The sequence below is a fragment of the Ranitomeya variabilis genome, chromosome 1, assembly GCF_051348905.1.
Source record: "Ranitomeya variabilis isolate aRanVar5 chromosome 1, aRanVar5.hap1, whole genome shotgun sequence".
NCBI classification, from domain to species: Eukaryota; Metazoa; Chordata; class Amphibia; order Anura; family Dendrobatidae; genus Ranitomeya; species Ranitomeya variabilis.
Window position 1 is genome coordinate 692736278 of NC_135232.1, and position 15937 is coordinate 692752214.

The 15937-nt window shown below is 43.4% G+C and overlaps 1 protein-coding gene and 1 long non-coding RNA gene across 4 annotated transcripts in view; one reads left to right on the forward strand and one right to left on the reverse strand.

Annotated features, from left to right (window-relative positions):
* Positions 1-558: 558 nt before the first annotated feature.
* LOC143776767 (uncharacterized) lies at positions 559-9932 on the forward strand. 3 transcript variants are annotated; one of them, XR_013215906.1, is made up of 5 exons: positions 559-1373; positions 1475-1689; positions 1909-1970; positions 2149-2314; positions 9802-9932. It is a non-coding gene; the product is annotated as an uncharacterized LOC143776767 (long non-coding RNA). The 3 variants fall into 3 exon arrangements; XR_013215903.1 differs by lacking the exon at positions 559-1373 and having other exon boundaries at positions 1401-1689; positions 2149-2331; XR_013215905.1 differs by lacking the exon at positions 559-1373 and having other exon boundaries at positions 1425-1689.
* The window catches only part of ADSS1 (adenylosuccinate synthase 1), an 81136-nt gene continuing 70303 nt past the window's right edge, over positions 5105-15937 (reverse strand). The window contains exons 8-13 of the mRNA XM_077266485.1: positions 15616-15742; positions 12960-13114; positions 10027-10151; positions 7889-7986; positions 6521-6670; positions 5105-5316 (exon numbers count right to left, since the gene is read on the reverse strand). Of these exons, the coding sequence (XP_077122600.1) occupies positions 5264-5316; positions 6521-6670; positions 7889-7986; positions 10027-10151; positions 12960-13114; positions 15616-15742 (708 nt within the window). The 3' untranslated portion in view covers positions 5105-5263. The remainder of the gene's footprint in view (positions 5317-6520; positions 6671-7888; positions 7987-10026; positions 10152-12959; positions 13115-15615; positions 15743-15937) is intronic.

A 15937-nucleotide genomic window follows, 5' to 3' on the forward strand; every position in this document is an offset into this window, starting at 1 on the left:
CACACTTGTGTCTCTTGGTATTAAGACTTCTAAGTGCCTGCGGTTTCCAGGACTTCTGCGACTTATCTGCGGTCTCCAGAACCTCTGATACCTGTTCCCAGTCTCCTATCTGCCTGCAGTATCCAGAACCTCTGGTACCTGTTTGCGGTTTCCTGTCCACCTGCAGTCTCCAGGATCTCTGGTACCTGCTCCCGGCCTCCTGTCCGCCTACGGTCTCCAGACCCTCTGGTGCCTGTTCCCTGTCTCCTGTCCGCCTGCAGTCTCCAGAACCTCTGGTACCTGCTCCCAGTCTTCTGTCCGCCTGTGGTCTCCAGAACCTCTGGTACCTGCTCCCAGTCTTTTGTCTGCCTGTGGTCTCCAGAACCTCTGGTACCTGCTCCCAGTCTTCTGTCCACCTGCAGTCTCCGGAACCTCTGGTGCCTGTTCCCTGTCTCTTGTTCGCTTGCAGTCTCCAGGACCTTCTGTAGCTGTTCCCAGTCTCCTGTCCATCAACGGTCTCCAGAACCTCTGGTACCTGCTCCCAGTCTTCTGTCCGCCTGTGGTCTCCAGAAGCTCTCGTACCTGTTTACGGTCTCCTGTCAACCTGCGGTCTCCAGAACCTCTGTTTCCGGTCTCCTGTCCACCTGCGGTCTCCAGAACCTCTGGTACCTGTTTATGGTCTCCTGTCCGACAGCTGTCTCCAGAACTTCTGGTACCTGTTCCCTGTCTCCTGTCCACCTTCGGTCTCCAGAACCTCTGGTACCTGTTTATGGTCTCCTGTCCGACAACTGTCTCCAGAACGTCTGGTACCTGTTCCCTGTCTCCTGTCCACCTGCGGTCTCCAGAACCTCTGGTACCTGTTCCTGGTCTCCTGTCCGCCAGCTGTCTCTAGAACCTCTGGAACCTGTTTACAGTCTCCTGTCCACCTGCGGCCTCCAGAACCTCTGGTATCTGTTTATGGTCTCCTGTCCGACGGCTGTCTCCAGAACATCTGGTACCTGTTCCCTGTCTCTTGTCCACCTGCGGTCTCCAGAACCTCTGGTACCTGTTCCTGGTCTCCTGTCCGCCAGCTGTCTCTAGAACCTCTGGAACCTGTTTACAGTCTCCTGTCCACCTGCGGTCTCCAGAACCTCTGGTACCTGTTTATGGTCTCCTGTCCGACAGCTGTCTCCAGAACTTCTGGTACCTGTCCGTCTGTGGTCTCCAGGACCTCTGCTACCTGCATTCCAGTCTTCTAACCACCTACTGTCTCCAATACTTATGCTACCTGTTTCTTGTGTGCCTGGACCTTATTCTTTGAGGATCCACCTTACAAGATGAGACTAACAACAGAAGTCCGCACGGCAGTGGCAGTCCTTGTCAAGAACAGAATTTTGTTGCCGTTGCTGTAAATGGTATGAGCACTACTGCAGATGAGCATCCTCAGACACCAGATCATGGCTCTGTAGATAATGAACTCTGATGTATATCGTTTGGACATTGTTCTATTTTGCAGGCAAAATCAAAAAGAATATGTGCATAAAAAGAGACCTGTTCTAAATTGTATTGCAATGTGAGAGCGTTGATTTTAAAAGTTGCAAGTTCTAAACTCCAGGCGCTGGCTCCTGCCGCCCCGGTGGCCTTGATGGCTGTCACCTGGTAACGGGGACAACAAACTCTACGGACACAACATAGAGCGCCCTTGCTATTTCCAGCAGCCCGTGCTTACAAGTAAGGTGTCAGCTCTTACACATGTATTTATAACCTTTTTCTGATCTGCTCTATGACCTTTTTATTTCTTTTTTGCTCCGACGTCCTAATGAGAAACAAGTGACAAAAAGGACAATTTTACTGTAAAAAATGTTTATAGGTGGAAATGGTCTTTAACAAATATATATATTAGTTACCAGAGGAAATATATTGTTTTCTGTTTTTCATGTTGTATTTTAGATGGCAGCTATGGATATAGAAATGAACAGACTGCACAAAACAAGTCATAAAACAGAGCAAAGGTGAGACACCTCTCTATTCAGCAATGTCAAACTCTATAATAAATCCTCTGCTGATTTCCTCTAGTCCCATTAATAAATGTTAAAGCTATTGATTGTAAATAAAGAGAAAATGATTATAGAAATATTTATTTATTTGCTTTTATTTGTTTCCCTTGCTTTGTGTTCTCCATGTGTAAAGTTTCGCAGGTAGAAATGTACATTTCCGCTCTCCACAAAACAGCTTGGTCAGGTTTGCCGAAGATACTTGCACCAAAAAGCCTGATATTCCATTGGATGTGTATGGTAAACCAGAGATTTACCGCTGGAGAACGGCTTATGATGAGGCATATAATATGGATAACCAGGTTTGTTACAGTTTTAGGTATGGATCTTTTAGTAATTTAGTGCAATGCAGAGATTTAATCTATTTTTCACTTTTATAGGGCAGTTGGAAGTGACAGTATTCTGGTATGTTTTACAGACCTCTGCGGTCTTATATGTACCTGATAGTCAAGAATCTAGGAAATCTGGATGATATCCCAATGGGAACTGTTGTGGATTTAAAATTGCTTTGTAATGTAATATGCTTTCACACAGCTTCACCTGGAGATAAATGCACTATATGGCCAGTTGAATTAGTTTTTTCACTCAGTGACATTGCCCCCGGGGTATAACACCCGGCGCCTCGCCCACCCACCGTGTATCACATACAGCCCCTTTGCCCCTGGTGTGTAACCTCCAGCCCCTCGCCCCCCGATGTATAGCATCCGGCGCTTCACCCTTCCAAACTCCCCCCATATATCTCATACAGTGCTACTGCCCTTGTAGGATAACCCCCCACATGTCTTCTGCCTTTACTAACATGACAGATGGCTGGTGGTGCAGATCTCACAGATACCAGCACAGTCCTGTAATAGGAGCCACCGATGAAACAAGTCCGTTCATGACATTTCTTCCTCCTACATCTTCCTCCGTCACCTGTGAGTGATCGAAACACCGTGTCTGCGAATTGAGATACTGATTTGGCTTTTATCCTAAGGGTACTGTCACACAGTGGCACTTTGATCGCTACGACGGTACGATCCGTGACGTTCCAGCGATATCCATACGATATCGCAGTGTCTGACACGCAGCAGCGATCAGGGACCCTGCTGAGAATCGTACGTCGTAGCAGATCGTTTGGAACTTTCTTTCGTCGCTGGATCACCCGCTGACATCGCTGGATCGTTGTGTGTGACAGCGATCCAGCAATGCGTTCGCTTGTAACCAGGGTAAACATCGGGTTACTAAGCGCAGGGCCGCGCTTAGTAACCCGATGTTTACCGTGGTTACCAGCGTAAAAGTATAAAAAACCAAACAGTACATACTTACATTCCGGTGTCTGTCCCCCGGCGTTCTGCTTCTCTGCACTGTGAGCGCCGGCCGGCCGGAAAGCGAGCACAGCGGTGACGTCACCGCTGTGCTTTCCGGCTGGCGCAGACACAGTGCTGAGAAGCAGAACGCCGGGGGACAGACACCGGAATGTAAGTATGTACTGTTTGGTTTTTTATACTTTTACGCTGGTAACCACGGTAAACATCGGGTTACTAAGCGCGGCCCTGCGCTTAGTAACCCGATGTTTACCCTGGTTACCCGGGACCTCGGCATCGTTGGTCACTGGAGAGCTGACTGTGTGACAGCTCCCCAGCGACCACACAACCACTTACCAACGATCACGGCCAGGTCGTATCGCTGGTCGTGATCGTTGGTAAATCGTTTAGTGTGACAGTACCCTATGTCATATTGCACGACTCGTTAAAGGGTTGATTGTGACTTGTAGGATCGCTACTCCCAACTGGTGGCGCTATAGAGTTAAGTCCTCTATTTCTCTGAAGAGGCAATTTGAATATTTAATTTCCCAGAAGAGCATTGCATGGCGAATAAGCCTCCTTACCTTGACAAGCCAGCTGGTATGTCACTCTCCATAAGGAGAAACGCTACCCATGAGAAGTGGAAGGAACTCAGCCACCAAATGGAGACCCCATAAAATTACAGAGTGGGGTCATCAAGTGCTGGGAAGCAGAGGACAGAAAAGTCTCCAACTCTCCGCTGACTCCATAACTGCAGAGTCCATATTTTCTCTGGTATTAACATCAGCACAAACACTGCGCTCCCACCAGGGATTTCATGGTATGAGTTTCCATGGCCAACACTGACATATTACACTTCTGATGGAGAAGTCTGGGTTGGCTGAATGCCAGGAGAATGTTACCCATCTGACTACATTGTGCCCTCTGTATAGTTTTGTGTAGGAAGGATAATGCTATAGGCTTATTTTTTGGCCCCTTAATTCCAGTGAAGGGAAATCTAAAATCACAAGACATTGCGGACAATTGTAGCTTCCAGCTTTGTGGGGACAGTTTGGGGAAGGCCATTTTTTGTTCCTCATAACTGTGCGCAAGGTCCATAAAGGCATGATTGGGAGTGTTTGGTGCGAAGAACATGAGCGGCTGCACAGAGCCTGGACCTCAACCCCATCAACACCTTTGGGATGACCTAGATCAGAGATTGTGAGCCTGACCTCTCCCCAACATTAGGGTCTGCCCTCACAAATTGCTCTTCTGGATGAAGGGGGAAAAGTTTCCACAGACACCTCTTAAATCTTGTAGAACAGGAAAACCTTCACTGACGAGTGGAGGCTGTTATATATGCAAACTTTATAGTACGGTAACTCCTTTTCAATGCTTATGGCTTTAGAATGGGAGGTCAGAAAATCTCCCATAGGCATAATGTGGAGGGGGCACAATTCTTTTGTCCATATAAAGTATGTTTTCACACGACTGCATCTCCGGATAAGTATTTGTGACACTTTTTGTGCTCTGTAGTCTTGGAACAAATCTGCAGATTACTATTTGTGTGTTCTCAAAGGTCATAAGCTCTACTAGATACCTGATGCATCATTATCAGATTACAATGGCAGGAGACACTTTGCAAAACTACATTTCCCCTCCTGAATCCGCTATAGGGGAAATGAGTGGTAGCGTGCAACTATCCTCAGATGATCAATATTGGTCAGAGCCGTCATACCTGCAGAAGGTGAAAGAAGTGGTTGTCCAGATGAGACAATGACAACTCCTAGAACTTGGGGCAGTTTGGGAATATAAGCAGAAGACAAGTTTATTGCAAACCCGGTTTTATTTAGATAATTGTAGGTTGTCACGATCTGTAACAAAGTGGGAAACCATTGTCACACCAGGTCCACAATACGCTGTAGTACACACTATTCTCTATCGACGCTGCTGTTATCAGGGATTGGACATCCGGTGTATTGAACACTAGAACAGCTGAATCATAGACTCTCTTGACTTTCCAACGCCGACCCATTTGACTGCAAGTAAAAACAAGACACAAGTGACTACAAATATGATTGTCACTATATATTATATATGTGATAGAGCTTTATAATACAAAGTGAGCTTTCTTCCCACCACTCCTGTAATCCACACCGCTCTCCAGCTTCCTCACTTTCCAATTGCTCGGTGTGCGCCTGATTGATTGCCAGCTCGGACCAGCAGTATTGTCACGCTGTTGGCCCACACTATGCGCTCTGGATGCTGCTGTGTGAGGCATTTTTGTGCAGTGCCTACAAGCTCATTATGAAGGAGCTTGTAAGCACTGCACATGTTCGGCCACCACTGCTATACAGAACGGTGGCGGTCCTCTTGGCGATAAAATAAAAGGTTTGAGGAGAACAGGGTCACATTTTAAAAAGAAGTGAAGTGCAAGTTTACCATGATACACCCATCATCCATGATTAATTATAATGTTCTCCATGTGATTATTATAAAAAAAACATGCTTTAAAAAACATGCTTTACAGACACATCACTGGGAAATTTCCAGTGGCGTGCATTCTAATATAACGTATCACAGCATAGTTTAGGACCATCGGATATGTGTAAGATTTACAGAGGGTTAGTCTCAAGATCACAAGATATTATTCCATAATAAGTAGGATGAGGGATAACTTGCTTAATTATGGAGGATCCAAATGCTGGGACCCCCAGTGATCTTGAGATCGGGGCTCTGTAGCGGAAGAGTACAGCGCACAGCTTTTTCTAGTAATCCCATAGACAATGAGTGGAGCAAAGGTGAAGCATGCACAGCGACGCTTCATGCAGGATTGGAATGTGCAGAGCCCCTATCTCTGCATCGCTGGGGGTCCTTCAGATAGGGGATCACTTGTGATACTGAAAATAACCCTTTACTTATTTTTCAGTCTCTACTAATATTCTGCATGAACAACGCTTTGGCTGATCGTTCGGCTGGCAGCCTCCTCGGCCGTTTCTCGCTCAGCGGATTGCTCCTGTGTTCTCTATGAGAAAGCCTCTGCCAGACATGTCTTATCCCTAAAATGATACGATCTGCAGTCCGAAATTGTCCCAAACTCCCATATGCATTAGACTATCGGCCAAAACCATCGATATCGGCAGTTTTGGTCAACATTGGTCTAATGTGTTGGAAGAGTTTAAATCATATATATTGTTATCTGCTTGATCTGAAAAAAGCGACTCTGATCCACATGACACATACCAGGCACTCCAATGTGGTTCTCCACAAATCTGATATAGCTCTGCGCCTTGGCAGGAAGGTCTTCACATTTCCTGGCACCGGTGGTGTCACACTTCCATCCTGGCATGGCTTCATATTCCACTTCTACCTTCTGTAGTATTTCTTGATTTGCTATGACGAGACATAATGGGGGAATATAATCATTGCATTCACAATTCATTTATGTTTTTTCATCCTGTGCTGCTGGGGCAGCACAATATGTAACAAGGGCATCTAACTGGCTAGTAGGTAAGAAAATCCACCCCCCACCCAAATTACTGTTCCGAATGCTTCCAAAAAATGGGTTCTTCAATGGCCATCTTGCTTGGATCATGGGGCACATCCATCACACTGTACAGACTCAAGTGCTTTATATAGAGCCACATGGTTTTGCACGGCTGATTGGCCATACATGTTGCTTAGGGTTCACTTTTTATGCTGCAGTCCATATAGAAACCCTGTGTTCAAGGGAGTTTATCTGCTCACCTTTAATTAAAGTAGACTTAATGGCACTAGGGGTATGGCAATCTTGGCATTGTGTGTCACATGTCCATCGCTTGTGGTTACACTTCTGATTAACTCTAAATTTGGATGAAAGATTCTAACCTGTGTTTCAGTCTCAGGACTTTGACCCTCCATAGATCTAAAGGACTTTTAAAAGGTCTTGAAAATATCAAAAGATGTTTATAAGTTTAGTTATACCTTAAAGGGCATCTGTCAGTAGGATCACCCCTCATAAGCCATCTATATGGGCATGCAGGTCATGGAAAGTCAAATAATATGATATCTTGATCTCTGTGATCCGATGTCTCATTCCAAAGAAATCCACCGTTTTCTTAATATGTAAATGAGCTGGTAAGATCTATGGCCCAGACATAGATCTCCTTGAGAAACTGCCTCCAGGGCTCCTTATAAATAAAAGGGGTCGTTACCAGTGTGAGACATGAAATGACTGACAGTCAGCTCTTTTGACTAACGTCTCACACTGGTATCATCTCCTTTCATTTAAAACAAGCTCTGAAGGCAGATTCTCAGGGAGATCTATGTCAGGCCCATAGATCTTAACAGCTCATTTACATATTAAGGAAAAAATGTGCATTTTTCAGGAGTAAGACATCAGATCGCAGACATCAAGGTATCATTTTGTTTCCTATGACCTGCATGCCCATATGGATGACTTTAGAGGGTTGATCCTTCTGACAGATTTCCTTTAATGTTGTATTACAACTGCAAAGTACTACAAACTGAATTCAGGTGAAGTCGTCTCTTGGACAGCGAATTGGTGAGCTCCTATACATTTCCCCTTCTCACCCAAAGCCATATGTATCAAGACACTAGAAATGGACAAACCTGGAAAGTATGGGATTCTCTTCCCATTCAGTCTGTATGCTACACCAATTTTAATCTCATCCAGAGAGTCTAAAATATCCAGTTTTGTAAGTGCCAGGCTGAAAAGAAAAGATAAATGGTTTAAACAAGTAGTAATCTCCACCTAAAGCCATATTCAGATGTGGGGTAGGTCTCCTTAGTAGTCCAGGTCGGTCAGCATTAGTGATGAGCGAACCGAGGGTCTTCAGTGTGCTCGAAAAATATGTGCGAGTCTACGCGGCTGCATATCTCACTGGTGTATGACAGCCGCAACACATGCAGGGATTGCCTAACAAACAGGTAACCCCCTACATGTGTTGCTGCTGTTTAACAGCCGTGAGACATGCAGGAGCAGGGAGTGGAACATATTATTCGAGCACACAGAAGATCCTCGGTTAGCACCCGAGCATGGGCGGATAACACCTTATCCTACCACGTTCGCTCATCGCTAGTCAGCATCAGACTAAATCATTCTAGATGCAATTGTCCTGTAAAAAGTACTTTAATGTGTTTTATATTAAAATGGACCTGTCATTTCAGGTAACTGTTCAAAATAAATTAAAGGGGATGTCCAGGTTTGGTGTACAAGTCTACAGTTACTCTATGTGACTGCAGACTTGTGAATCTTCACAGCTCACACAGCGTGAGCTATCCAGTGCCAGGAGTGGGTGGTAATGTTACTGCAAATATACGATTTGCATACTTCTGGCCACATTCCGACTAGACGTGTCCAGCCTCGCTCAATACACTTGTATTGAAAGAGGCCGTGCATGTCTAGTCAGCATGTCACTATATATATACATATATATATATATATATATATATATATATATATATGCAAATCGCAAACTTGCGGTCATGCACCCGCCTGTTCCTGGCACCAGAAAATCCTAACAGTGCGTGGTGTGAGGTTTCATAAGTCTGCAGTCACGTAGAGTGACTGCAGGCTTGTATCCCAAGCCTGGACAATCCCTTTAATGCTGTTAGTGGCCATTACCTCATTGTATCCCGTTTTGTTTTTCAACTAGTTTTCCCCTCTGCAGGTTTTCTATCGAATTTTTTAACTAGTGGGTGAAGACTAGATGCTATGATGTCACCCATGCACAGCACACAGTGAAAAGAGATTTCTGCTCCCCTGTCTATGTACAGTAGCACATGCTCAGAACCAATAGATGCATGGAGACCATTATACTGCAGTGCTGAGCATTGTAGATGTGACTCCAGCACTGGTGTGAACTAAAATAATTATAAAAAAGTAGCAGCAGAGTTTATCTGTCTCTCTCAGTTTCATCCTCCTTTTCCCACATATCGTGCTTCAAACATAAAGATACCAAAAGTAATTTTTTTGTGAAGAATCAACAACAAGTGGAACACCATTGTGAAGTTGACCCAAAATAATAATATTGCACTCCCCACTTTTCAGTTTTCGAATTTCCACAAAAATTTAAAATAACCAATAAATTTCGTTCAACTTCACAATTATGTTCCACTTGTTGTTGATTCTCCACCAAAAATGTACATTTGGTATCTTTATGCTTGAAGCATGATATGTGGGAAAAGGTTGAAAAGTTCCTGGGGGCCGAATACTTTCGCAAGGCACTGTATATCCTTGACCCTCTCATTTCCATAGACTTAAATATCGGTAGCTGTAATGTGATCTCTCAGTGTGCTGGCAGCAGTCTGCATCTTTTGAAGGATTTTAGCTGTATTTCTGAGTTAATGTTGAGTTCAAGAGGCGAGAGAGAGAGGGAAAGTAGCGATTAAGTGGAGAAAGAAACATTTCTCTGATCAGATATTTTACAGAGTCCTTACATTCGCATGTACTATTGATTTACCGTGTATGAATTTTACTGAAACAAATGACTAAAGTGTTAATGTTTTCTTTGTCGTAAAAGGAAAAAGAAGATCACTTTCACAAAGTGCAACAGGATGATCTATGAACTATAGAGAAATACGTGGGACTATTGTAAGGACACCTTCTGTAATGTGGACAAGAAGCCATCCCCATAAACTCAATAAAATGACGTCTATACAGTAATGCTATTGATCTCTGTGGTCCTGGCCTTGTACTGTGTCTCTGGGTTTGGGTCTGTGCTTTGGGTTAGCATTGATTGACTTACGCAGTGAAACCATTGATCATGTGGGCATATCTTAAAATTATCAGGTCTAACCAGCCACATCTCCTTTTCCGGCCTGTGGTTACTCCCCACTCGTGACCACGAGTCTGAAGAAGGTTACCGATTTCCTTGGAAAGAAGAAAGAGCAAGGTGTTCTGTGAGTAAATAAGCTACACCTCCATTCATAGAAGAAACACTGTGAAGAGACCAAACCCTTCTATCACTTATCCATGAAGATGGTCCATGGCTGATGATTCTCACCAGTAAATGTTTTATCGCCAAATTCATGGCACTATGAAGCTCTTCCAAACACACAGCCCTATGGTGCTTAGAACAACGACTTAACCAATTTTTTTTAAAGGGAACCAGTCATGTTCCAAAGGCTATTAACCTGTAGATATAGGGTTAATTTCCAGTTCCAATTCTATCTGTCCGCCTTACTGAAAGCTAACAGTAGAAAGTGAACTTTATTCCTCACAGTAATCTCCGGCTTTCAGTCATAGAGGCGTCCCCAGAGTGACTTCAGTCATTGCTCAGTCCCGACCCTTAGATTGATAGCTCGTTCTGCACAGATGTGCTGCGCTATGAGCTGTCAACGTGCCGGGCATGTGTACTGAGCGATGCCTGTAGCCGCTGTGGGCACTCCTCTATGACTGAAAGCTGGCAGTTCCTGGAAGAAAGAAGGTTAATTTTCTTCCAGTAGCTGCACTTTTAATAATGCGGTGGAACAGCACTGAAACACTATTATCCTGCAGATTAACCCTATATCTACTGTTAATAGCATTTGGGGACATGATAGGTTCCCTTTAAGACTCATTTACTGACACCCTATTCTCACACAGAGTCTTCTTTAGATAGTCCATTCATATTCCCTAGTATGTAATGTCCATATAATAAAGGAGAGCCCCTTTAATTTGCGAGTGGAGAGTGGCTATGAAGAGCGTCTCTCCGTCCAGATGACCTAAGCATTACATGCATTACTCCAAGCATTGTTGTGTAACATTAAACCCCTTAAAAATATAAATTTTATTAAATATATTTAAAAATACCACTTCCCAGTGAATACAGAAAAAGTATAATTTAGATACAACAAAAATCTAATAGGTGCACCTATCCTGATAAAATGACCCTACACTGGCCTGCTATCCCTTCCTATCAGTGGAGGTTGGCACCCTGATAGATTATTTGGCGCCCCCACTCCGCGACGGCTATCGCCTGCTGGCCCTGAATATAGCTAGCCAGCTATAGGTGGGAAAACAATGAGCAATTAAGAGAGATGAAACAAAGCAGGGGTAGAAGAGTCTAAGGTGTACACTAAATATATGTTAACAACCTCCCTTCATGAAGTCCCAGACATGGCAACATTCTAGGATCATATGACATTGACGCTCATAGAATTTAGATGTAGTCAAAGTAACGCACAGTTACACACTAATATGTCTATGTGCATATGACCTGGTCTGTCCCGCTATCAGGGCACCTGCATCATTGACCTCCGGTTCATCTTATCCGACTTTGCCCCCTGAGGAACCGTTATTCGGGGAAACGCGTCGGGGCGTTTTGACTGAGAGCTAAGTGATTTGTCTTGGGGATGAGATCCCCCTCACTAGTTGTCTCTGACATTGTCTATTTTCTTGGCCCACTATACTATGCATGAACTTAGGCACTGAATATTGACTACTACCGCATATGTATATCTGCATGGAACCTCACCTACTGTGCAGTTTACGGTGTGACATTTTCTATAGACCTTCTATGTGTCTTTTACAATGATTCTCTTATATTGCAAGATAGTGTGTCCATGCATAGTTCCCAATCGGGACTTAACTAGGTCATTTATTTTTATTTTTATGTTTCTTTCCTCCTATCCATGTCTCACCATTTATGCACATAGATATATCATTGTGTAACTGTGCATTACTATGACTACATGTAATTCTATGAGCGTCAATGTCATATGATCCTAGAATGTTGCCATGTCTGGGACTTCATGAAGGGAGGTTGTTAACATATATTTAGTGTACACCTTAGACTCTTCTACCCCTGCTTTGTTTCATCTCTCTTAATTGCTCATTGTTTTCCCACCTATAGCTGGCTAGCTATATTCAGGGCCAGCAGGCGATAGCCGTCGCGGAGTGGGGGAGCCAAATAATCTATCAGGGTGCCAACCTCCACTGATAGGAAGGGATAGCAGGCCAGTGTAGGGTCATTTTATCAGGATAGGTGCACCTATTAGATTTTTGTTGTATCTAAATTATACTTTTTCTGTATTCACTGGGAAGTGGTATTTTTAAATATATTTAATAACATTTATATTTTTAAGGGGTTTAATGTTACACAGCTTTTGATTCCCCCTTATTGTTCATTTTTTTCGTATGTTTTTACATTACTCCAAGCATTACATGGACATCTCATTGATGTTACTGCATTTTGTTTAATCCTTAAAAGGGTCCTCCACGATTTGAAAAACAGCGCCACACTTGTATGTAGGTTGTGTCTGGTATTGCAGCTCAGCTCTGTTAGAGTGAATGGGGCCATGCTGCAGTACCAGACACAAAGTGTGGATGGTTATGGCGCTGCTTTACTAACAAAACAGCCATCTTGTTCTTTTCCATAGAACCCCTTTAATTTAAGTGAAGTGTTGCTGCAGAGGAAGATAACAAAGACCATTCACTTTCCTAGTCTACAAGTGCTGCTAAGGACCTAACATCATCAGGGGTCCATGAATCTAAAAAAAAATATAACTATATCTCAGGTAGGTGGATGAGGATGCTCGGAGTGAAACCAATTATGCAGCTGATCCTTGGAAGTATGGGGTAGTCCGCTGGCATGCAATAAGGGAAGCAGACCAGTCGCACAAAATCTGAACGGTATCACGTTTGTGAATGAGACTTTTTTTTTATATTTTTACAATTCTGTGGTCTCGGAGTACTCACATTTATCTGTTCTGTTGGGAAGGCTCCTATGCCCACTCTGGTGGTATAAGCTTTCACTACACCATAGACGTCCCCTATATTCTGAGGGGGGATTCCAAGTCCAGTGCAAACGCCTCCCACTGTACAATTTGATGATGTCACAAAAGGGTATGTACCTGCAGATAGGGAGGCCGCATTAGGGTAAAGAGCAAAAAATTTAAATCAAAAACATACAGTGCAACTTCTTTGAGACACTTACCCAAAATTGCATTAAAGGGAATATGTCTAGGATTTCACCCCAAAACTATGTGCACGTATGGCTCTTAAAGACAAGTCCAGGGATACCTTTAGATGGCCAGTCCATTCCTCCATTACTGAGAAATCAGCATTTGATTTGGATATACAAATGAGGCTGAAGTGCTACGGTAGATCTGAAGCCTCTGTCACTCCAGCTTTTTCCCCGCTCTGCCCTGCCACTTCATGTTTGCCTGGCAGCACCTATGCCTGAAGTCATACAGCATAGAAGCTGTCAGTCAAGCAGGAGAAGGCGGTGGTGCTGGGCAGGGAATAGAGCTGGAGTGACAGAGGCTTCAGATCTAACATAGGTCTTCAGCCTCATCTACATATCCAATCAAATGCTGATTTCTCAGGAATAGAGGAACGGATCAGCCATATAAAGGTATTGATGGACTGGGGCATAGAAATAGTTTGAGGGGGTAAAATCCTGCCTACAGATTTCATTAAAAAGTGCATATTATAGGATAGAATTGAAAATCTGGATCCTGTCTAGATAAGGGGGGAAGTTTTCTTAAATCACTCGTCTTTTGGAGTTTCACTGTGCATAAGTCTAGGTGGGACTTTTTAAGGAGTATCACCAAAAATAGGTTTCCTAGTAGGTTATAGAGAGCAAACTGTTCGGAGCCCCCTCTATTTTCAAGAGCGGAGAGCTGCTGCAAATAGGGGCTCACAAACTGGAGGGCTGCTGCAGTTCATACATTACAGAAACTTATGGATTTCACTTTCAGAGGGTGACTCTCAAAAGTTCATGAGAGATTTTAGCAGTTCCTGAACAGTTATTGATGTAGAAAAATGGTGAGGGACAGTGGAAGTTCAACCTGGTTCCAATAAAGTGCAACATGGGTCACCCATGCAGAGCCACTCATTCTTCACGATACCCATGCAAGAGATAGCTGTTTGCCAAACTATCGTTAGGATAACAGCTCCTGTATCTCTCCCGACTACTTGGAATAGTCAGCCGATCCCACTAAAATCGTACACTTAGGCCAACTTTTATCTGTAGTGCATGGAGGTCTTTAACATTGAAGTTTGTGGGTGGAAAACACCACACCCAATGTGGCACCTTTTGGTCTGCAAATTGGTGGTGGCCCCATAGGTCACATATGTAACAAAGAAAACACGGATCTATTAAAGGGCATTTCCAGAAATGTGATGGCTTATCTGCCTGCGGAAAAATAAGGCTCGGGCATTGGGATTCTATCCGGCCGATCCTTATCACCCATGTCAGGGGAGAATACACATTAGGTGGTCTGTGGTTCCCGCTGACATGAGCAGCTTCAGCTGAATTTAATCCAATGTGTATGGGGACCTTGGGCTTAGGTCAACGATGCAGATTTCTGGAAATGCCCTTTCATAGATCCGTGTTTTCTTTGTAATTATCCTTTGTGAGCATTCACTTTCTATGAATAGTCGATGACATCAATAAATTAATTTAACACAATTTGCGATGCGTGTGTTTAATCAGCGACCGCCGCCGCCACCACAATGAGTCTGGGTGAAACCTGACATTAATGAATAAAAGAATCCGATAATTACAGTCCTGATACTATATAATATGTCCAACCCTCGAGCTAATTACTGTAGAATAGCTTTCTTCTCATTAAGTAGATACATTGTTTAATCGCCATTATGTCATTTATTATATTAGTGTACACCATGATTTTACTTGTTCTCTCTGTCACACATCGATGACCACACAGCACAGAGATCGGGACAAATCAGTTCATTATTTCTGCCCTCTGAAAATCCTCTCTAGAATAGATCATTTTATCAATTATGCAAATACAATTCCAAAAATATGTGCAAAATGCAACAAAACAGTAACAGAAATTGGATGGTAATTTACATTGTGCACTGGTCATAGGTTATTATTAGAATCAGGCAACGGATTATCTGAGCTATTAACATATAGGAGAATTGTTATTCCATCCATCCATTGTTCCGTCCATCCATCGTTCCGTCCATCCATCCATCATTCTATCCGTGCAACGTTCTATCCATCCATCATTCCATCCATACATCATTCCATCCATCATTCTATCCATGCAACGTTCTATTTATCCATCATTCCATCCATCCATCATTCTACCCATGCAACGTTCTATCCATCCATCATTCCATCCATCCATCAATAATTCCATCCATCATTCCATCCATCCATCATTCCATCCATCCATCGTTCTATCCATGCAACGTTCTATCCATCCATCCATCATTCCATCCATCGTTCCATCCATCCATCAATCCATCGTTCCATCCACAGTTCTATCCATCCATCCGTCGTTTCATCTATCCATCATTCCATCCATTCATCGTTCCATCCATCGTAACATCCATCAATCGTTCCATTCATCCATTCATCCATCTTAGATTTACCAACCAAAGTCAATGTCAAGTAGCGCTGCATTAGCTCCTTCCACCAAAATCTTCTTTGGAGATCCATGAAGGGCTTCGTACATGAAGTATACACCATCTCGAACCATTGGCCGGATTTTTTCAGCATACATCTAAAACAATAGAGAAAACGACAGAAGAGATGAGTGGTATAGGATGGTCTATTAGTTTAGAGAGTCAGTGTAACTGTGAAATTACAGGACGTTATAATACAGTTATAAGTCATCCTATAATGAGTAGATTACTATAGCTTGTTGGATTTAGGGGAAATAACATTCTTTGCTGTGGCCGTTTGTGGCAGCCTGTAT